This window comes from Rhea americana, unplaced genomic scaffold, assembly GCF_003343005.1.
Source record: "Rhea americana isolate MKP2758 unplaced genomic scaffold, rheAme1 scaffold_178, whole genome shotgun sequence".
Classification (NCBI taxonomy): domain Eukaryota; kingdom Metazoa; phylum Chordata; class Aves; order Rheiformes; family Rheidae; genus Rhea; species Rhea americana.
In genome coordinates, this window is record NW_028185905.1 from 47789 (window position 1) to 70639 (window position 22851).

The following is a 22851-nucleotide window of genomic DNA, read 5'->3' on the forward strand; positions in this document are numbered from 1 at the left end:
TCTAGCTAGGTTCCTTTTTAAGCACTGTTTGTCCTTTAAGTTGGTAACTTAGGGRTATGTTTGGGGATTTTAGTTTGTGTGTGCATCCTGTGCTGTCTTTCTGCTTTGCTTATCTGAAGCAGCACTATTGAAAAGCTATTTTTCCAATGCTTGTTGGGGAAGAAAGAGCTTCAGTGTCCATGCATATGCATTGTATTGGTTTCTCTTTGTAATGGTAAGTAATGTTGCTACAAATTGTAAAATTGCTAACTACAAATGTCATGAAGATATTTTTAAGTAATTAATGTATATACTAATGGAAAAAAAAACTTGGATTAATAATCGGAGATATGCAACTTTATACACTTTGAAAGTAACTTAAAGAAATTTTGCATACAAGTCAGCAGTTTTAAATGTAAATAATGGGGATTTGTTTCTCTAATTACAGAATACAAAGAAAACTTTACTTAAATTTCTCCATTTATACGGTTACTGATACTCTAACTAAAAAGAGTGTTGAAGGTTTTGCTGAATTACTTGCTTCGGTTGGTTCGGACATCCTCCTCACTGCTGCAAACAATGTGGATTTGGCATTTAAATGTCAAACTTCTAAGTTCTCTGGCTTTGTTTTCAAATGGCTGATGCATGGTACAAACACTCCAGACTTCTCCTTGACACCCGGCCAAGGGTCTCCTGCTTGCTTTTTCTCCCCAGATTCCTCACAGGAGGATACAAAGCTTTGGTTTCCCTCTCTTTCATTCCACCACAAGAACAAATTGATAGCCTTACATGGGGTTTTGAATGGTTATCTGCCTGCCTGAAGTGAAACCTGTTGATAGTCTCTGGAATTGGTAAAATACACATACATGTGAGAGAGAATGAATGAACTCCACTGATTTCAGGATCATGGRATTCTTCTGATATGATGGTCATTACAGAGAAGTTGGGAAAAGCACATTTCTGGATGTGATTCTCCCCTGAGCTTTCCCTAGTCAGGGTGAAGTTGTTGTTTGGAAGCTTGCCTGAAGTAGCCTTCTGCTCCTTCAAGAGATGATTATTAATTTGAAAAAGCCTTGGGGAAGGGAATTGCACAGCAGGGCACTTGATCATGCATTCTGTACTCAAATATTTCACATAGGTAGATAATACAGAAGCTAATATGAATAACAGCTAGGAAATCAAATTTGCTAACATTTTTTTGTTATGTCAAGAACAAAAGGAGGAAATGGATGTTACCTTCTTGYACTTGTTTCCTCCAAATGTAGCTCTGAACAGCCAACATGTGRATTTTATCACTGTTAGGCAGGATACATGGCAAAGGGGCAATGCRGTGGTTTGTCCATCCATACCCTTCTTGCCAACAGCTATTGAGGATCTTTGGTGTGGCTGACTGGAAAATGTGTGACAAGATAATGTTAGGAGGCTATTGGCTAAGTTCTTTTTACTCTCCGTGGCTTACAGCAGTGAGTAGAATGTTTTCAGGGGCAGCAGAGTTGCCTAGCTAGTTGAACTTGCAAACTCAGTCTGTGCTGCTTAAACCTGCCCTTCTTTGAAGAAGGGAAAACAGCAGGTAGGCACCATGGACTGTGGGCCGCTACTGCTGCTGCTCTGCTCGGAGACCAGATTCCCTCCCTTGGCCTTTGGAGCATTTGCACTACACCGCTCCTGCTTAGCGCTCTGTGCCCTGTGGCTAGTGCGGACCCTTATGGTTACGCTGGCTGTGCTGCTGAGGGATGGCTACGTTTTCTTTGGTCCTAAGAGGATGGGCTGCTGCTGCTTCTGAGAGGAAGGGAAATCTGTCAGTGTTACTGGAGCTGTGAAACTTGATCCATATTTTATTAGCCCTTCTGCATGGCAAAGTTGAGAAAACATCGATATTAGATGTTTTTGTATATGAGTCAGTTAGTAGTGCTCTGTATTTGTTCTCGGTGTATGCTGGTGGATAACTCTGTATACWGAGCTCTGGCAGCACGATGGAGAACTGAGCGCTCTGTGCCATGGGATGCAATGACTTGAGGTGTGTGTGCATATGTAAGAGATACATATTTTGATTTTATTGTTTTTCCTTTGGAGGAGAAAGTTATCCAATTTGGCCTAATGACAAAACTTAACAACAGTATGTGAAAGTTGCCTTGCTAATATGACTTCTTTGTTCGTGGATATTTTTCTTTTTCCTTTAGTAGAAACTCCTTTAAAAAGGAGAGTTATTCTTTGCTAACTTCTTAAGTAAAGCTGAAACTTTCACGTAATGTTTTCCCATTTATAGTCTTCAGCATATGGCGCTACTAACTGGTTGTTAAGCTTAGGGCTAATTTTCTAAAAGTAAGTTCTAATACACAGATAAGATCTCTTTTGTGTGGTGAAATGTGTTTACTATGAGATGATTAACTGAGTTCCAAATTTCTGCTAGCTTATTAAGGAAGAGACATTAGATACTCAAACGAAATCTTTAAAATACTACTTCTTGTACAGCATGTGTCATTTGTGATTGCTTTAGCTATGTAATCATTACAAAAAACATCGTAACTAGGTTACGGGTCTTTGCTTACCTGTTAGTAGCTGGAAATTAAACTTTCCTTTTCAATTTAAAAGGTTAAAGAGGCCGTGGGCTATGCTACTCTTTTAAAATTGCCTAAATGGAGCAGGGATATTCATTCTGCAATTTGCTGTGCTTCAGTTCTTAAGAGGTGTTTAAAGCATCTTTGGAACTTAGATCTGAGCTGTGGAAATCAGGATTTTTACCTACATGTTGCAGCTTTCTGGAAAGAGGAGAGAAGTCAGGCTTTCTGGGAAGTCTAAATACTGCTTATGTAAAAAGCATTACATCTTGCCTGCTAGACTCTAGGTCCTTCTCCACCAGGTGAAAGGAAATTACGATGGTTCTGCTGAGGCTTGCCTTCATCTACTTAAGTTTTAGTTTCATTTCCTAATCTGTGGGCTCTGATAATAGTGTTTCTCCAGTAATGCAGAATTTCACCACTTGCGCTTGTCATAAAGAAAGTGGTTGACAGAATTATGTGCTTACTAAACAGCATTTGTGCTTCTGATCTATGCTTACCTTGAAATTTTCTTTTAGTGCATGATTGATCATGGTTACTTGGACATACTACATGTTTGAAGGTGGATCTTGCAACGAATCTGACCAAAATCTCTAGGGTTACTGTAGTTGTAAGTTACAACTATTAAACAATTAATTCAACACACTTGGAAATCTAGTTTGGAAACGATGAAAGTTTTGCTTGGCAAGTATTTCTCCATTTCCTATATCAGTAAACTGATCTATTGCTCTGTGTAATCTCCATCATGGTTTATATAGAAGTCATGCTTTCACTCTGTTTGTTGTTTTTCTAAATGTACTTTGTGGGAGGAAGTTCAACAAAACACTATTCTCAACTCAAGCCTGAGCTTTCTGACTTCCGGTTTCACAGCTTWTAATTGTGCAAGACTAAGATGAAATAGTAGCTCTCTTCTGTTCATGTGCTATAACTGAACTAGAACTGCAGTGCACTCTAGTTTCTTTTGTTGGCTTCAAATTTTATTTGCCTGTGGTATGCCTCATATATAAAGAAGAATCTTTCCGTAGTCTTTAGCCTGTTTCTTGTAAGTATGAGGTAGTTTTAACCAACTGCATAGCTCTTTTGCTACAAGAAAAGGAGTAAAATTTATTACTGTTCACTTTAGCAGATTGCTCAGGTTCCTTGTGCTTAGAGCTGAGGTCACTCAAATTCCAGGGCACTATAGTATATGGACATTTTCAGACACAGCTGCTCAGATGTGACTGGATCTAGGCACCAGCTCTGCTTCACAGGATCCAGCTAGGATATTTTTGTGATAATTAAAGCCTTCAGTAGAAAGAATTATGGCAAATGATGCAGTTGACTCGAAGCATGTAAGCAATCCATTAATAATCAGTGAACCAGTCTAAGTTTAAGAATAACATCCCTTTAAAGTGGGGATAGCAGTAGTGTTTGCATATAATCAGGGAGGAAGCTGTGCTATTGTAATACATACTTCTAAGATTTCCAGATGCAAATGAGATGTTGATATCACTTAGTAGGTGTTAGAAAGACTGCTGGACATGAAGGTCTCCTGTAATTTGGAATCTTAAGAACCTTTTATCTCACTTTTGGATGGCTTTATGGAAAAAGTGGTGTGGTTTATGCTAATCATAGTAGTGAACTTGATAGGGACTCTGTTATCTAATCATAAATTTTAAACTTAATTTTTTGCTTCAGGTTTAAGATACTGCTGCTGTTAGGTTTATTAAACTTGTAACTTGTAGACTAAAAATACTGTAGGCCTTGTTATCAGAATACCCCTTATGGAGATGTCATAGCTTTTCAGTACTGCTCATGTGAAATACTTCACTGCTGTCTGCGCTCTGAGGAATAGAAGCTAAAATTTTCAAGCCTGGATGGCAGCATTCGAATTCTGGGGTATGTATTTGAGTGTCTAAATAAATCAAGTGATTTAACTTGCTCAAGTATGCTGGATAGCTGCAGGTCTTCTTGATGTCCATGAGATTTCTAGTGGCTTATTGCTTCTGGAAAACCAGGCCATTCACATTTAGATACTGAGGAAAAATTTGGGGGATCTTATCTTTAGTGCCTGTATTTGGATTTCCCCTGCCCTGGAGCTAAGCAGCAATCTTGGATGGGGTATTTAAGTTAATGGAAGTATAGCTGGGTTGTTCAGCTGTCACTTTGCTCGGTGCTCAGAGGTGTAAGCCACACTGGGGTTCTGTATCACACAAACAAAGAAGTTGTGACCATGGTCTGATTTAATTTAGGAAGATGGTAGATGGAAATGTGTAGTGGGTTGGTGGGTAGTGATGAACACCAGAGTACTACTGCTGTTCCATGTGAGAAAGCGGTGAAGCGGTATGCTGTCACGGCATCCTCGCTACGAGCCACGGGTCCTGTCCGTGGCGCTCAGGCGTGTTGCGTGTCTGTTGGTGCATTTTTCCAGTCAACCTCACATCCCAGCCAGGGTGTGAAGGTACGAGGTGGGCCGGGCTTCCTCCCCTCTGCCAGCCCAGCCATGTTTGTTCCCTGTGAGCGGAGCAGAGTAGCGGAGTCGCTGCGAAGCACCGTGGGCCCAGGAAGGGCAGTGGGCAAGAACAACACCTGCGTAGACTGGTTATTTACTCCATCAAGGTAGGGTGGGATGGGAAAGAGTTCTGGCATGGACGGTCAGGCTGAAATTGGCCCTTAATACTTGCTGTCGGCCTTCAAAAATGTTCATAGCTCAAAAATCCTGTAATGTGTGACTTTAACAAGTGCATAAATTTCTGTCCAGTTGCATGGAATTTCCAGTTGATCTGTTTATGCAATGTATCATGAAAAGTAATCAAATATATAATATTTATGAATTAATTGTAGCCCTTGGAGTATTTCTAAGCTATTTTCCTGTATGTGTGTGTATATATATGTGTGTGTGTGTATATATATATATATGTAGAGAGAGAGAGGCACTATTTCAAAATAGCTGCTTTCCTTCTCCTTATTTTCTGCCTTTCCCACCCTTAGTATAGCTATGCACATTACTTCTGAGTATTAACTGTTAAAAGCTGTTTATGTGACTTAATTTATAATTGCAGTAGACTGACCAGAACCTATGTTCATTTTTTTCATCTATCACACTGTCATTTCACAGTAGTACAGTGTGCTTGTGAGTCTAGTGTAATTGTAACCTGCGGAAGTGGTTAAGAGCTGGTCACCGCCATCAACGGAAGAATGACTTGTGTGTTTGCTGCGGTGCTCTGAACCCTTAAGGTTAGGCAGCATCCATAAGCGATTGAAGTGAAGTGAAACAGCAGAGGTGTCAAAGCCAGTGCGTGATAAAAATGGGCATCTAGGGGTGGCCTTAGCCCAAAGTGCTGGTTTGGTGTGGCCAGATTCTCACTGGCAGCGGGTTCATGCAGGACGTGCTCCGTTTCTGCGCAGCCCTACGGCTCTGCTCAGCGTGGAGCGTGCTGTTTCGGCCGGGCCTGACGTAGCTCTAGGGAGTAGTGATGGCCTTTTCTAGTGCCGCAGCAGGGAGAGCGGCTCTGTGAGGAAGGCACAGGCGATATCCTGTGTATTGCACAGTCTGGTGCCTTTAGCAGGTCGTGGGAAACCCGGGGGTGCAGCGGGTTGCTGTGCAAAAGGTGCTGCTCGATTCTAAAAGATGGTGGGAGCGTGGTGCTAAAAGGTTGTGGTTAGTAGGAAGGAAGTATTGATGTATAAATGCTTAAGCTACGCAGGAACTTCATAAATTGTGGTGGTTTTTAAAGGGCTGATGATGTCGTCCTGAGACGTAGGTCCCAGGAAGGTGTATCCTCCCCTGGGAGCAGCCTGATTTCTGCCCCTGCACAGCTATTGCGAGGTACCGTCCGTAGGCATTTGACCTCACCTCCAAAAGCGATTGCATAAACGAACCCATTTCTGGATTGGTATAGGAGGACTTGGAAAAACTAAATTTTTAAGAGCTCTCTGTGTGCAGTACTGTATTATGAATTTCTTGTCTTCTCTTGCAATTTAACGTAATTCAAAGCCTGTCTGAAGTTATAACTTCTTAAAAGGTAAACCTCTTCTGTACTTTAATCTGTATGCAAGAATTTTGGTCTTAACTTGGAACCAGTGCATTAACTTTTCAGTAGTGATATTTGAAAGCAAAATACCTCTGTTGTAACAAAACGAGGTATCTTACATATTTGGGAAAGAATTATTTATATGAGAGTTACTTATGTGTTGAGTGACGACTTCTATGATGGTTAGATTTTTCTAGTTAATGTTTTGACAAATTTAACTGATAAAAATCATGTACTATATTAGCTTAGTCAGTAAGCAATTAGACATATGTTTATCTCACGGCATTTTGCAGAAATTTACTATGTTCCTGATACTCAACATAACTATTTCTGTCTACAGAAATAAACATGCTATTATTAGAAATCACTGGTAATAGGCCAGTTCAGTTATGGTTTTTCTCTTGTCCTGATTGAAGATAGTTATTGTAGTATAAAAGTAAGTTATATTARTCAAAGTAAATTTCTGTATTAGAAGGTAATATATTCTCTCAACTATTTAATAAACTGTCCTTTGCAATGAAAGATGGGAAAGTTTAACCTCAGTGTGTTGGCAGTATGACGTTCAGCTGCAGTTGCCTTAGGAAGCATGCCACAACCTCACCAATATGATAGTATCAGATTCATTAAAGATTTTAAGGTATCTGCTCTTGAATGGAAGTCTAAAGACAAGCTGTTTCTCAAGTCGGCAAGAGTTATTTTACTGCAGAAAGATTGTGTGACTATTTTTAGCCATGAGTACTGGTGAGGTGGAACAGAATATTTTTAGAGCTGTAGAAAATTCAGCCACTCAAGCTGTGTTCTTCCCCCCTCTGCCCCTCTCCTCACTCTAATGATGTAGGATTTTTTAAAAAATAAAGAATAAAATCAGTAGGAAATGTGTGTTTGTATATACATATATATACATGCACAYGCACATGTATTTATACACATGTATTTAGACACTCCTGTAGGACAAGAGGATTCGTATAGGACTTGTCTGAAACTGTTCTCATTGACACTGGTTTAACTGAACAGTCTGCATGGAAAGTTTTTTATTATGCACTTTCACAAATTTACCCTTTCAGATATTTGAATTATTCAGGAAACTTTTTAGCGGTATTAGCAACAACAAAGTAAAGCGATACTTATAATTAGTGATATTTTTAAATGATTGAGCCTTTGTTCTTTAAATAACAAGAATAAGAGACACTTGTGCGTTGTGTGTTTCTCAAATTTCGTTCTGAGATTGCAAAGGATGTGGCTTATAAACCACTGCTAACTAATCCTCCAAGTTCTATACTATTCACAAGAATGCTAAAGAAAAGGTTATAAAATTTGATAATTTGTAGTTGTGAAAAAATGATCTTGGCAACATTCCTCGAATGTTAATATTATTTTTGTTGTCCTGGCTAGATCTCATCTTTATTAGATTATATATTCTATTTTAGTCTGCTCAGTTTTCAGCTGGAGATTTATTTTTGCCTTTCTTTTGTTAAATAACAGCAGTTGTTTGCAGGGCACAGCTGCCATCTCTAGCCATCAAAATGATTTTCTTGTGTAAAATTACATGTGTGCATAATTCTGATTTGAAGCACACTCCAGATCTTTAGAAGTAGACTGTTTCACTTACCAGGACCTATTCGGTGCTTTTACGCCCAGCAGAAATACTAGATGAACTAGTAAAAATCTGTTAGCTTTTGTATGCTCTTAAATTTCGGACTACCACTAGCTCTTCCTTAGAGGTAAGTAGCAAAATCCGAAATCCTTAGAGGCAGAGGAGTTTGTACGGTCAGAGATGAGCTTGGTAGCCTAGTCGTCTATAGAAAACTGCTGAATTAGCTCAGATTAACATATTCTGCCTCATTTGTAGGGTAAATACATCTAGAAATAACATACAGAGAATAAAAAGATGGTGAGAAAAGGTGTGTGAGAAGATCAGAATAAAGCACAGACTTCTTTTGGGGACTCCACAGAAAACTTTTCTCATCTCCCTTCCAACRCTTTTGTTTTGATCAGATCTGCCCTGCTGCGTATCTCCGTCCCTCCCAGACAAGCCACAGACCCACCAGCAGCTTCTCTTCGCCCCCAGCAAGGCCAGAGCCCCCAGCTTTGCTCTGCAATAAGGCAGGAGTAGCAATGTAAATTGGTAGTTGGTTTTAACGTATGGTAAACAGAGTCTTTCTGAAGCTATTCGCTTTCCTTGATGTATTTTACTGACCTCTGCTTGAGTTGGCTGCTCKTGGGTTTTGGGTGTCCTGTGGTCGAGGCCGGGCTGGCAGCCGCGGGTCTGGTTCCCGGTGGAGCGGCCGGCTGGGAGGCAGCGCTGGGAGCACAGCGGCAGTTTTGGAAGCTTAACTGAAAGCTGGGAAACGGAAGCAATGCTGTTAACAGCCACAGACAGCCCTTGTAAAACTTACTGTGTCTTTAAATGTGGTAGCCCAATATTTTCCCTGCCATTCATGGACTCTTTTACAACTTGCTTGGTGCGTGTGTTAAGCTGGTTCTGCGTGGTGCTTGTGTAGCTTGTTCTTGTCGTTTCTTAGTATCATGCTGAGTGTAAAGATTCAAGCGCTGTCTTTGTGATTGGCTGAGATATGCCCGTTTGCAAAGGTCAGACATGCATATGGTAGCACACACTGAACTGTGCAATTTGTGTTTAAATTTGCTCTTTTTCAGGTTGGCAGTTTGCTTCCAAGAGGCAGAATTGCATCCTAATACTAGTTGGGGAGTCTCGCTGTAGCTTTTAGTTGTGCACAGTTCTGAGTAGTGGGGCTTCCTGAGTGCGCTGTACATCTTCTCTCCTCCTGTACTGCTCAATATGTCAAGAGCGTTGAAGTCTTTTAAAGATTGGTTTCTGGATCATCTTTCTCTAATTAACAAGTTGTTCTCTCTTTGCAATTTGGCACTGCTGCCAAGGGTAATCACAATGATTGCTTGTACACAAAACCAGTGTATTGAAAACACTGCCTGTGTATATTAATGGTGTTTTGCAGCTTAGAAGAGATCAAGCAGCATGTGATGAAGTACATCCCTGATCACTGGGGACCATTGATCTATCAGCTCATAGACTTCTGCTTACAGTCATTAAGATGAGCTCATAAGATGTTAATAGCCAAACATAAAAAGAAATGATGGAGGCCTTCAGTTTTTGTTCTTTGAGTTAAAATGGCAATATTTGAAAACAAACAAGCAAAAAAATTCCACTGCAGCTTTCCTGCTTACCTTATTTTTACCTAGAATTCACCTAAACTGAAAAAGTTCAGTGACCATAGAGCACAGAACCCAGTTCTTATTAATGCTTGGCTTTCTGTGATTTTTTTTTTCTTTAAGGGTTGTGAATTTGAAGTGGCTGTTTCTGCTGCTAAAATGTTTGATTCAAGCAAAAGATATTTAATGCTTTGTTAATGTGCTAGAAATACAGCTCGTGAAGAAAACTTGAATTACAAAAGCTTCTGTGTCAGCACTGAATATACTTCTGCATTTTCTGCCATTCTAACATGTAATGTTTTAATTTGGCTGATATCAAAAGCACCATGAAACTGAAGGTAGAAACTTGAAACTCACTCTCCAAGATCAAAAATTATTATATAGCAAAAATAAGTGTTGGATAAATAGCAGCCAGTAAAGAAGGGGGGAACTGAGTTTTGGGATCTCTTTTGCTGCTTTGGTCAGTTATTTTGTTCTTCCCTTCTTCTAGCATTGCACAAAATACGTATTAGCTGTTTGAGTCTATCTGTGAACTGGGAACGCTGCAAAACCCAAGCAGGCAAAATGCTGAGCAGCTGAGAGGGGAAGAAATGACTTGGGAGATTTGGTTTTAGATTGTTCTTGTTGTTAACTGCTGTTAAACTTCTCTGAGTAATTAAGTCCTTAATGAAGGTAGCTTTTGTTAAACATTCAACAGCCTTGTCCTACAATTAAGGGTGTTGCAGTTCACAACAAACATTCCCAAGACTTCCCTGAATCTCTTTAGTGAAAGAGAACTAAAATTTCTAAGGCAAAGCAAACAGTTCATGGGAGAAAAATAAAAAAGGTTCAYGCCACCTTTAAACATGTAAAAATAAGAAATAGTAACAAATTCATTTAATGGTCTGACATGCAAGGTTATTTAAGTAGGTCAGCTAATTTCTCTTTTGTTGATTACAATATGTATTACTGATTTTTGTCATAGCAAACAATAGGTGTAAATATATATACACAAAATTTTATAGAAGATTTTCATTGCTTATTGTAAATGTTTATATTTCCTGCAATTTCTTACACTAGCTTGATGCTTCATGTTGCACCCAGTCCATATCGTGCTTTTGAATATTACAGTAGAACGTTTTATTAAAAAATGTATTTTAGTTCCTGTTTGTGTATTTCAGGGAACACTTGGGATATACCCAATATGATAATTGTGTTGGAAATGATGGGAAAGAAAATATAAGTACATGAATATAAACAATATTCAAGAAAATGTAATTATTTTTAAAAATACTTACTATTGCCAGGATTTTTGCAAAAGCTGTTATTCAGCGTAGGTTATTTATTCTTGCCCACGTAGAGTTAGTAGTGGTGTGCCCACAAGTCTGAATAATGAAGAMGGTATTACAGATCACGCAGTGGCTCTTCTTGGTCTGTTTAGAATGCAGTAATTACTCCACACAGTAACTAACAGATGAACTACATATGATTGTTGCATATAATAAAATAAAATTTATGTGTTTTATAGCATTAACATACAAGAAAATATAAATGTAATTTTGTGAGTTTGTTGCTGTTAATATCTACACTGAATCAGTGTCTATTCTGTGGTTGTTTCTAACCTACCACATGGTGGTTTTTAACAAAATATCTGAAGTATCACCTCAAAGTATTCACTCATCTGCCACTCAGAATTGAACTGGGAAGTGTATTATAGGAAAAAAAATACACAATATAGTCATTGGAGATGTTTAATGTTCTTTGGTTTTTCAACAGATGTGTTAAGTACGATATGTGCTGTTAGAGTTCTGTAGCACAAAGCTGAAGATTTCATATCTAAGTTGTGGGTATCTCATGAGATGCTTGTATGCTATATACTTGTTGCATTTAACTATAAAATATTCTCTTCTTGAAGCACCTAGAGGAGTTGTATATGTTGTACTTCTCAGGCGCTCTGCTTGCTTTTACAGGCTAATCCATGATCTTATGTGTTAAAAGAATTAAAGAAAAGTTGTTGATGAGGATCCCTAAACATTTATTATTTAATATCAAAGAATGCTTACAGTTAAGTTACCTTGACTGATAGAAAGTCTTAAGCTGATTGGTCTCTGCTTTGCTGTCGTCTATATCACATTTTAAAGATATAGTTTATATATAAATATATAGATTGTTTGTTTTATTTTCATTTACAAAAGACTTTAAATGGCACTTTTTGGTGGTTTTGAAATTGTTTACAGAAACAGATGCGTCATATTGCTATGCTTGCTATAAAATTATATAGACGTGTATATATTTATGTAGACACTTTAATGAAAGGGTATAGTTCTGATTATTCTCTATTTGTGTTTTTTAAAAATGATGCTTTCTTGTTTTCTTCTAGCATCAGATAATAGTCAGCGATTTCGAGAAACCTGCTTTGCGTTTGCACTGACACCGCAACAAGTGCAGCAAATCAGCAGTTCCATGTAAGTGAGTTTTATTGATAGTACAGTATTTAAACTCCAAAAAAGAATGAGCTTACTTTAACTTTTACTTTATAATGTGATCTTAAAGTACACAGAATAGTGCATAGTGCTTCAGATAATACTCTTTTGGGCAATTCTTTTCTCCTTTGCATGTAAGGTGATGGAAAGGGAAAACAGCAAGGAAGAGAGTATTAATGCCACCACTGTCCAATGAAGACTGGATAGATTTCTGTTATACTACCTGCTGCACAAATAATGTAATTTTCCTACTTGCAGCCCTTTTTCAGTGCTGACCAATTTCTGTGTTGAGTTCTATATTTACTCAGTTTAAAGATATATGTAGTGACCCATCAGAATTTGCTTTACAGTATACCAAAAGAAGAGAATGGTAGAGGTGAAATGAGAATGTAATTGAATTATTTACTCTGAAAAGTAAAAAGTACATTTTTTTAAAAGAGTGTCTTAAGAATGGTGGTTTGTTTGACCAGAGGAAGGAAAGTGTGGTATGCAGAAGGGCTGGCACACACACAAGGGCCTGCTTACAGCTAGCTCTGAAAAAGCGTTAATGATCCTATTATATAATAACACGTTGTAACCTGTGTTTTGTCTCTGCCAGGGATATTTCTGGGACCAAATGTGACTTCACAGTACAGGTCCAGCTAAGGTATGTGTTCATATGGCCTGTTCTTGATGCTGCTGTTTTAAAAAATATTTTGGAAATATAAAGTATCAGATATATGCTCCCTAGCAAGTCTGTCTTACCTTTGTGGAAGGAGTCTCATCCTACTGTGTGTTATCTTGCRAAAAGTTTGTTGTTGGAGATTTGAGCTACTGGCTGCTTTGAAAAGGGCAGACTTAACTACTTGTCTTTGTTATATGCAGCTTTCCTGAAGCTCCTGGTGGCCTGATGCCTGGCGTATCAGAATATTGCATATACTGCATGCTATAACCAGCTGATTTTCTTCAATTCCTTGTTTTAGATTGTGCGTATGCTCCTTTCCTTAACTCTGAATCTATCAGATTCCACGTGCCTTGACCTTCAGACTCCATGTGCAGGGAGGGTAGTTTCTTCTAGCAGAGATGRCAAACGCTGTATTTGCTGGGCATGGCAACCCAAGATCTACTTTTCTGCTGAGAATGGAAGGCAAGATTTTGGGAATCACCGGACTTGATTTTAAAATGTCTAAATAACCAACAGGTTGAGAAATTTATCAGAAGCCAATTAAATCCTTCATATCCCTGTAATTCTCTGTAARGGTTTGAGGAGACCTTACATCAGAGCTGACTTTGCAGCTTGTCCTTGTCAAAGGCCGTCTTGCCTTCCATCCCCCTGCTCCGGGCTTCACTGTCTCACTCGTTTCTTGCACTGGATCTGGTGTTTGCATGACTACATCGTGAACTGTTAACTCTGCAGACAGAAAACAAGTACTTTTRGGTCTTGTTTGTCAGGTTAACTTCTGCTGATCAGCAAGTTAAATTGGCTTGGTGTGGGGTCAGGTGAACAAAAGGGAAGGGGAAAGAAGGAGAGAAAACAAGGACAGAAGGTAACTCCCCTTTTTGAGAGCAGCAACCTGTTAGGTTCAGCTGTGTTGAATAGCTGTACACTGATGTGAAAGTATGTTTGAGTGTCCCTGGAAGAAATCCAGTGGGTTTGAGAGGGTCCTGAAGGTCTGTCTTTTATATGCACATTCCCTGCATCCTTGGGCCTATCAGCACTTCGTGGGGCAAGGGAGGATCTGTCGTGCTTTGGTTTCAGTAGCAAATAAGCCTTATTAGAAAGGCTTAGAAATAACATTAGCAAAAACGGGCTGAACTAAAGTAAAAGGCTTGATGTAGCATTTGATGCTGTGGCTAAATAGCAGTCTGGCTTACTGAAGTTCGGAGGAGAGACAGTTGAACAGATAGCTTATATTGTTGTTTGCGAACACTCTAGAAGTCGGGTAGGAGGAGTGATGGGAAAGAAGCTGGATGGTCTATCTATTGTAGCAGGAACTGCCTGTCTGAACAGTTCTGTTGTTAGACAGACCCAGTCTGAGGAATTGGAGAAACCTGAGGAGGAACCTTTGGCCATCTTAACCCAYACCTGTAGTTTGGAAGGGCTTTCCTGCTGTTTTGAGGACTATGTTTAGCAGGATTTGGCATGCTCTCATGGCTTGGTGGAAAAAAAATTTTCTTTCTAGGAATGGGTGGTCTTTAAGTCATTTTAGAAGTGAAAGGTGATGGAAGCTCTTTACTTTCAGGTTTTGTTTATCAGAGACCAGTTGTCCACAAGAAGATCACTTCCCACCCAATCTGTGTGTGAAAGTAAATGGGAAACCATGCAGCCTTCCAGTAAGTAAGATATTATTTGGGTTTATATAATCAGATAGCAGTGTTATGAACTGTTTGTCAGAAAGGTGCATGAGCATTTATCCTAACCTTTGTTTTCACATTTTGGAGTGTTTGAATGAAGGTATGTAGATGAATGAAAAAAAGAACAGTTAAGTAAATTTTTTCTCATGAGGCCAGCCAATAGATCCGGAAGGTTGATTTTCTAACAGAGTGACAGTAAACTTTTATGTTCTAGAAACATCTGGTGAATCTGACTGAAATTGGACCAGTTTTGGAGATCATGTGTGCAGGGAAAAGAATGTCACTGGCCAACAGGACAAAACAGAGACACTAACTTATAGTGCTGGGGCACTGCAGAGGGTTAGGTTGGGTGATTTTAGCCAGGCTGGTTGAATAGGAATACTGCCAGCAGAGAAAGGTGGGATGGCAAAGGCACCCCTTAGTATTCCCATGGGAAGGGTTAGGATGTTGTGTGAGGAAAAGGACTTGTGAAATATCCGATATTGTACTGTCTGCCATGTATATTTTTAAATTGAAGAGGGAGTCTGGTTCAGGCGGAATACAGAGCTTTAATTGTGGCAGCATTTTTGGGAGAGAGGAGGAAGAAGGGAAGAGTTTGTGTGTTTGTTTGTTTTCTTTCTGAAAGTTAAAAAATGCTTTAATTTCTAGGGCTATCTTCCACCAACCAAAAATGGTGTTGAACCAAAGCGACCTAGCCGACCAATCAACATTACCTCACTCGTCAGATTATCCACAACGGTACCAAACACAATCGTCGTTTCATGGACTGCAGAAATTGGAAGAGTAAGTAAATTTGTGGTACATAATGCCACCTAAGCTTATTAATTTCTGTTTTGGCATATGTATGAAAGATTTTAAAGATAAGAAAGTTTAACTGTGCAGAAAATACTTCATGGTTTAGCAGTAGCCTGTTCCTTCTTTTGATTGCGTTTCTCTGTTACTTTACGCCGAGCAGATATGGCATGCTTCCCTAGATCAGTAGCCCTCAAATTTTTTCGCGGTGTGATCTCTCCTCTTCGTCCACGCATCCACCTATCTTTGTGGGCCTAATTGAGGGCCCAGATAGTAAGTTCAAGAAATTTTACATTTGGGTTTTTTGTTTAACTTTAGACTTAAAGCTTTTCCTGATTTTGAGACTTGACAAACCTTATCTTGGATTCAGCTTTTAACTGACCTGCTAACATCTGACATTCTATACAGATCAGTGTTGTGTAACACTGAAAAAGCAGACAACAAAGCATAGCAACTCAGTAGTGTCCGGGAAATACAACTTTTCTGTTTCATATTTCTGTTCTCACAAACATCCATATACTTAATATTAAGAAGTCATATTTTTATAATCTCCTTTGTATAGGAGGGGATTATAAAATTGCTGGTGTTCCACTGGACTAGTTAAATCTGAAACAACTTGCAAAATGTCTCTTTAAGTTGTTCCATGAATCAGTGCATAAGCTCTCACTGATGACAAACAACTGCTAGATATCCATTACAAAATCAATGCATACTTGAAAAGTTGTGGTTTTGTCATTGCAGCCATTGTGTTTTTTGAATTATCCTGAGATGAAACTTTTTCCAAGAACTTGTCTGTGTACAAAGCCCAGGGTTCTTGAACCAAAATGGGCAAAACGCTTATAGCCCAACTGTGCACAGCAGCCCAATATAAAACATCGTATTGGCGTTTCTGTCCTTCCCTGTCACGATATATTTCTTGTCAAGTGTAAAAAAATCTTTGTTCAGGTTATAGAATAAATGAAGATTGAATACTTTTTTTTTTTTTTTTTTTTAATCTAATAAGAACTGCAGGCATCCGAAATAAGCATTTGAAAATAAACCTATTTTGATTTACATTGCAGTAGTGGCTGCGTACAAGTTGGTGAATCCTGGTTATTGCTGTGAATACAGTGCTATACTTTTGCTTTAGAATGCAGATGAGGATTTAAGGAAAAGAAATGTCGCAAATCTGCATGAGCTCTAAGCTGCTCTGTGGTGAACTAACTGTTTTCTCAGGCTTCTTAAATATTTCAGTTTTATAAAACTTACTGGATACCTTTTAACCTGTAATACAAAACTGAAGATAGTGGCAAATTCTTAATGCATTCCATGAGAACGATATGTCAATCAACATCTCCACTCATAAGAAGTAATGCTTCCTAATCTGATTGTTTGAGATCTTGACAGTTAAATGTGAGGAATTATTTTATTTTTGGATGTGCCTATAAAGAACAAAATTTGATTTCCCTGTCTCCCCTTCCCTTAAGAGTCAGTTGCTTGTCTCAACTGGTATACTTTACCTTTCCTGAAGTCATAATTGTGATTTTTACACAATCTGTTTCAAAAACCTTCTGTACAAGATGCCTTGGGCAAGTTCCTAGCTTTGTAGATTCAAGCTGTCGGTAAATAATTTCACAATGTTAATTAGCATTTTTCTAACTTCTATACTAATTGAGGCATTAAACAAACAAGTTAAAGCAGTAGTGTTTTTAACGATGTAAGAAGCATTCATTTTAAGAATAAAATACGTAATGTGGCGTTTCTGATTCTATTTCAATTTGTGTGGTTTTTATGGTAAGATAAATTACTGAAATTTCATCTTCATATTCTAGTGACATCCTAAATAACGAATGGTAAATGTCACAATTGTATGGGATTTTTTTTTTTAGTTGTGGCTTTGTTTTGTAGGAACATACTTGAGAGTTGCTGGAGTGGGGAGGAAGGAGACCTAAATTTTTCAATTTAAGATGTACAAATATTGCTACAAGTTTAGCCATATAAATAGAGCTAAACACATATATGTTTTATAGCAAAAAGTAGTTGGTACTCTGTGATGTGTGAGCATAAATTTTGTCCTTGCTGCTTGTTTCCTTGCGGTTGCTAGTGAATGCACAGTATGGTACCACATTTTTAGAAACGCAGTATTACCTGCTGTTGTTAGTAGCTTAGAAGAAAAATGAGAAGTTCCAAAATCTTAGATTTTAATCCGAAAACCTTTAGTGATGTCAGCAGGAGCACTCTGCCAGCCCTACTCTGTCCCTGCAGCGCGAGCTTGCTGCGCAGGCTGGGGAGCGGCAGGGTCGGTGCGTGTGTGTCTGGCTCGCTTGCACGCCAGATTCCCRGCTGCGGCGGCAGAAGAGCAGATCTCTGGCTTTTTGCTGACATAGATAAGGAACGTTTGCGTGATCGGTCTGCTGACTCTGAAGAGGGGGAAGTGACCTAAGCTCAAACAACGGGAAGGATAGGCAGTTGGGAGTAGTAATTTCTTGCCAGCTAGATGCACTAGAGTACATCTTGACTGCACCGAACTCTTGAACTCTTTAACTCTGATTTCTGTTAAGCTTCAGCAGTCAAGTAGCTTTAGCACTTCATAGCCAGTACAGGAAGAAAAGAAAAGGAAGGTTGGACGGTGCTTCCAGATGTAGGAAATGTTGCAGATGATGCATCTTTTTAATGACTGCTTTTGAAAAGATACCAGTGTTGATTTTCATATTTGAAAAGGAAAAAAAAAAAAGCTTTATAAAAAGTAAGTTTTGATAAAATTTGTTCTGACAGCCTCCCTTAAATGTGTCAGCACAACAGCAGGACCTAGCATTATTTATGTAAAATCGTCCTTTTAAAATGGCCTGTAGGCTGCATGCTCCAAGTTAGGACACTTCTGAAGTTTTGTGTTTAACTGCTTTGTAATAGCAGAAGGAATAGCTTCTCTTGCAGCTAGATCTAGTCTCAATGAAGCCTGTCACTTCTGTCACATCTCAAAAACTCCAGCCCTGTGAACTTGCTAAAATGTGATAGGTTTTCTCTAGTCTGAAAACTTTGCCATTTAACATCTTGTAATTACTGTAGAAACAGAAGGTCCTGCAAGCACATAAATTACATAAGCATTGTATAAAATAAGCGATATTTTAATTGAAACAGATTGATTTTGCGTTGCTCTGTGTTCTGTTTTCTAGAACTATTCCATGGCAGTCTATCTTGTAAAGCAGCTGTCCTCCACGGTTTTACTGCAGAGGTTGCGAGCAAAGGGGATTCGGAATCCTGATCACTCGCGAGCGCTAAGTATGTCTGATGTACTTGTTAACGAAAAGGGAGAAAGAGCTTTTGTAAAAGGCGATTTGAAATAGCACTGTACTAACCAAGATTTGGACTTCCTACAATTCTCTGGGTTTTGAGAAGCTGATAGTGCTGTTCTTTGTATTCAGCTGAAATTCAGAGACTCTGAGGCCTTTGTTTGTATTAGGAGCCAGTCCAGGAGCCCTGTTGACACTGTGAAGGGAAAAATGTGAGAGAGTTTATGTACAGTTCTACTGGTTGTGTTTCTTTAAACAAAGCAATGATATTTATATAGTTAACTGATAATTCAGTACCTTGAACAAGCTAAACTAAATGGTTGATACTGAACTGTGCTAGAGAGGTGCCGGAGGAAAGTCTTCATCGGTGCTTTTTTGTGTTCCTGTGGCACAGTGGTATGGAGTGAGCTCCTGGAGAGACAGTCTAGCGTAGTACCTCCCCTCCCCCAGATCCGAGTGCAGGGTTTCCTCCTTTGTTGTTTCCCTGACACGTACACATTGGTATAAGTTTATGTAATAAAAATCCAAACAAACACTGCTGCACGCATTGCTTTTCCACGGAGAGCATGAAAAAACAAACACCTAACAGCTGTTTGTTAGACTCTTTAATGTCTAATTGGGAGATGCTCAGATAATGTGTATTGTACACTGTACAGGACCTTCTACAGAGGGGAAGAAACTAGCTCACCAGTAAATGCAGTGCTGCAAAGTCAGTATATTAATTGTGTTGTATGTATTGTAATACGATGATTTCAATACACAAAAATCCAGCGATGAGTTTTCAGGTGGCTACTACTCTTTGTATGAGGTAACACTAAGGATGTATTTAGGATTCCTGGAGCAGCTGGAAGGCAGAATTGACTTGTTCATGTAAACTGTGACTGCTGTGGAGCTCTCTTTTATAGATGAAAATCAAGGACAGGTGGAGATGAAAGGCTTCTGTAGTGTTAGTGTTTCACTACAATTTTTATTTAAAGCCCTAATTTTGTCAGGGTACTTCTATTACTTTTTTTTATTTCCCAATTAGTTTTTTCAATGTTAAATGACTGGGTTGCTTGACAACTATTTCAGACATTTACAGAAGTGCTTGTCCATGTAAAAGTTACTAACATTTTAGTATTGTTTTTTTTTTTTATTATTGTTAACTTCAGATACTAAATGTGGGTAATCTTTTTGGCAGATTTCAAGTGTGTAGTTGCATATATGTGAAAAGAACCATCTTGGTATAAATAATTTTTCCAAGGATCTTGGTTTCAGATCAACTTTTCCTACTTCCAGCTTGCTTAAATGTTGTAATTTATGATCTTGATAGAGAGTAAAGACCACTTAGATTACATATTCATAGTGGGAGTGTGAAACAATACTCACTGCTGCTTGCTTCCAGTAGACATGGCAAAAGTTTAGCACATATAGTCTAAGGCTTGCTTTACTTCTCTTCCATCCAGTTTGTATCATAAATTAACTATAAAATTAATGTTTTCTTCTTTCAAATAACAGTTAAAGAGAAACTGACTGCAGATCCAGATAGTGAAATAGCAACAACAAGCTTAAGAGTTTCTCTTCTTTGTCCAGTAAGTATTTTTAATTCCCTCAAAATGAATTCTGGTAGAAATATGGCTGTTATGGGAGAAGTTTCCAGTAGATGTTACCTTGTGTTTCCTTGTGTGTTAACTTTGGGGATAGGATCTGGTGCTGAAATTATCTAGCAATGTGCTTAAGCATGTGATTTACCCCTGAGCAGATGAGTATTCCGTTAACTTGAAAACACTATTCAAAACTATATGTAAGCGTACATTTAAATCTGTCACTAGATCATGTGAATGTCTGTGCAGCTTGGGTCCTTGGTGCTTGGTTGTGATAAAACCACTGTCAGCAGTAAGGTAGGTGAATCTGTCTACTAAAAATTCCTCTTAAGTTGATGTCTGGAGCCAAAGAATTGAACATCTTTTAACTGAAGCTGATTATATGCATGTATGCACTTTGAGCATTTTATGGTCTTAGATTAAAAATAAAGCAGTGTTCTGGAGAATGTTCAAACAAAATTATTGCCAAATTTGAATAAGGAGAAGTTGCTCAAATTGGTGCAACTGGGCACATATCCTCTGTATGACAAGTAGTGTGCAAGATACAGATCCATTGAATGTGGAAGTTGAAGAGACTGATTGTATCTTGATCTGTTAATTGGCTGTTAATCAGGTAGATGCAGGAATAAGCACTAGTTCATGGTGCGTTTTATATTATCATTGGCTGAACTGCACAATATTAGTATTATGTGTGCTCTTTATCTCTTTATGATCTTTTTTTAATTTCACACTGCTTCAAAATACTTGCTTTCTGCATTGATTGACCTAGTACCTTTATTGCAGCATAGCTTTTTAGCTTCTTGTCCAGATTAAGGATACATCTGTTTCCTGATTTGGTTCAATCTGCTCATGCTTGACAAGAAACTTTCAGTTTCAAAACATAAAGACAGACAGCTGACTTTATTCTGGCAAAATCAAAGCTTATTTTTCGAGTTATTAAATATCTGCCTGAACTCCAGCAATGTAGGGATAAACTTCTAGATATGAAAGCTCTGTTTTGCAAAATATACAGTTGACATTAATGCTTTTTTTAAATAAATATATAGAAGTACATACGTTTCTCAGATTATTGTAGCTCTTTAAATGTGGTATTTTTGTGATCTTCAGTCTTTGTTGACTCCCTCCATAAAAATATTGATGCTAGCTGTAAATGATAATGTATTTGTAAGGAAGTTACAGGGACTGCATTGAAAAAAAAAGAAATACTGATCTTTAAAACTATAAACTAGTGATCTATAATCTCATGAATCTATGTCTTGCATCCAGAGTTACGCAGCTTTGGAATACTTAAGTATTCCAGGTCGACGCTTGGCAGCTTATTTTGCTGAGTTGTTATAGTTGAATTCTTGTGGTGCTGTTAGTACTTCATTATTCTAGAAAGTACAATGACAGTCTTGTTACTGTGGGTTGTGCCTTTTTTTTTCAGTCTCTAGGCACAATGTTTCTACCACTTAAAATTAATTAGATTCCAATAAAGAAAAAGATAGTAATTCATTAGCAGGAATTAAATTACTGTAAGAGTTTAAAAGTCCATATGTATTATGTATTAATCCATTATGTTAAATTAATCCTCTTGTATCTTCTGGAGTTGTAGATGTTTAATTCAATACTCGATTTGTCAAAACTATCAGTTATGTTTTTTCATAGAGCATTCCATTTGAGTTTTCTGACAAAGTACTTCTACTTGTCCTAATCATGTATCTCATCAATAAAAGTTTTTCATCTGTGTTTTTAGATGCATTTTTTTCTAGCTGGCTAGTTCAGATCAATTAACACTAGAGCAGGAAGATGTTCTAGAAGGCTGTTTTTAGGATTGCAAGTTCACAAATACCTAAAGGTGTCAAATTATTTTGCTTTCTCAAAGCTTTGTCAGTGAAGAAAATGAAATACGATCTGACATTGGCATATAGTTCTTATGAAGTCCTATTTTTTTAAATTTTTTCCTCTTAAATTTTTCTAATAAATATAAAGGACAAAGTCTACAGCAGATTATTTTGAGCATGTTTGTTTCTGTGTCCTTTTAATATTGTCTACAAAATATACACGCTTGACTGATTTATTTTTCCCCCTTCCCCGCCAATACTTTCGTCATTTGGTGCTGTCTGGTTTCACTGTAGCTCATAGAACAGTGCACCATTGCAAAAGCTTTTTAGGACAGGGACACCTTCCAGATTGTCCTCTAAGTAGGAAGATAGTGATGGGAGTTTACTGACATGATTCAGTTCTCAGTTCTGTGTGTAATTTTGTTATAAACTCCGTATTTTCACTTGCTAATTTTTAAGCATCTGGCTGAGGGAGAATTTTTATAAATATTTTGTGCTTAATTTCAAATGCTTTGAAAGTACAAATGATTATTTGGTCTCCAACAGCAGAACCAAAAATTGAAGTGTAATGCATCTTCAGCTCTATTGATGTGAGGATGCCGTTCCTTCAGCCTTATGCTCGGGGGATGTGATTGTCTCGTGTGTGTGCTTCAGTAGAATAAATGGAATTGCTTATCTGGTTAAGGTAGCAGGTTTAGACTTTATAACCTTTATTTACCCTTCAAAAAAGTGCAGCGAGACAGCTTCCTCTGAATGTGTTTTGAATTGCCCCTGAGCTTTTTTTAGCTCGTAGAGGCCTGCTCTCCCTCAGAGACCATGTAGGTATGAGAAAAAGCTGTGTTTAACTACTGG

General features: G+C 38.2%; 1 protein-coding gene across 1 annotated transcript in view; it reads left to right on the forward strand.

Annotated features, from left to right (window-relative positions):
- Positions 1 to 22851, forward strand: part of PIAS1 (protein inhibitor of activated STAT 1) — a 61685-nt gene that overhangs the window by 27243 nt on the left and 11591 nt on the right. Inside the window, exons 3-8 of the mRNA XM_085301492.1 lie at positions 12096 to 12180; positions 12797 to 12844; positions 14421 to 14511; positions 15181 to 15315; positions 18477 to 18582; positions 20091 to 20164. Coding sequence (XP_085157618.1) covers positions 12096 to 12180; positions 12797 to 12844; positions 14421 to 14511; positions 15181 to 15315; positions 18477 to 18582; positions 20091 to 20164 — 539 coding nt within the window. The remainder of the gene's footprint in view (positions 1 to 12095; positions 12181 to 12796; positions 12845 to 14420; positions 14512 to 15180; positions 15316 to 18476; positions 18583 to 20090; positions 20165 to 22851) is intronic.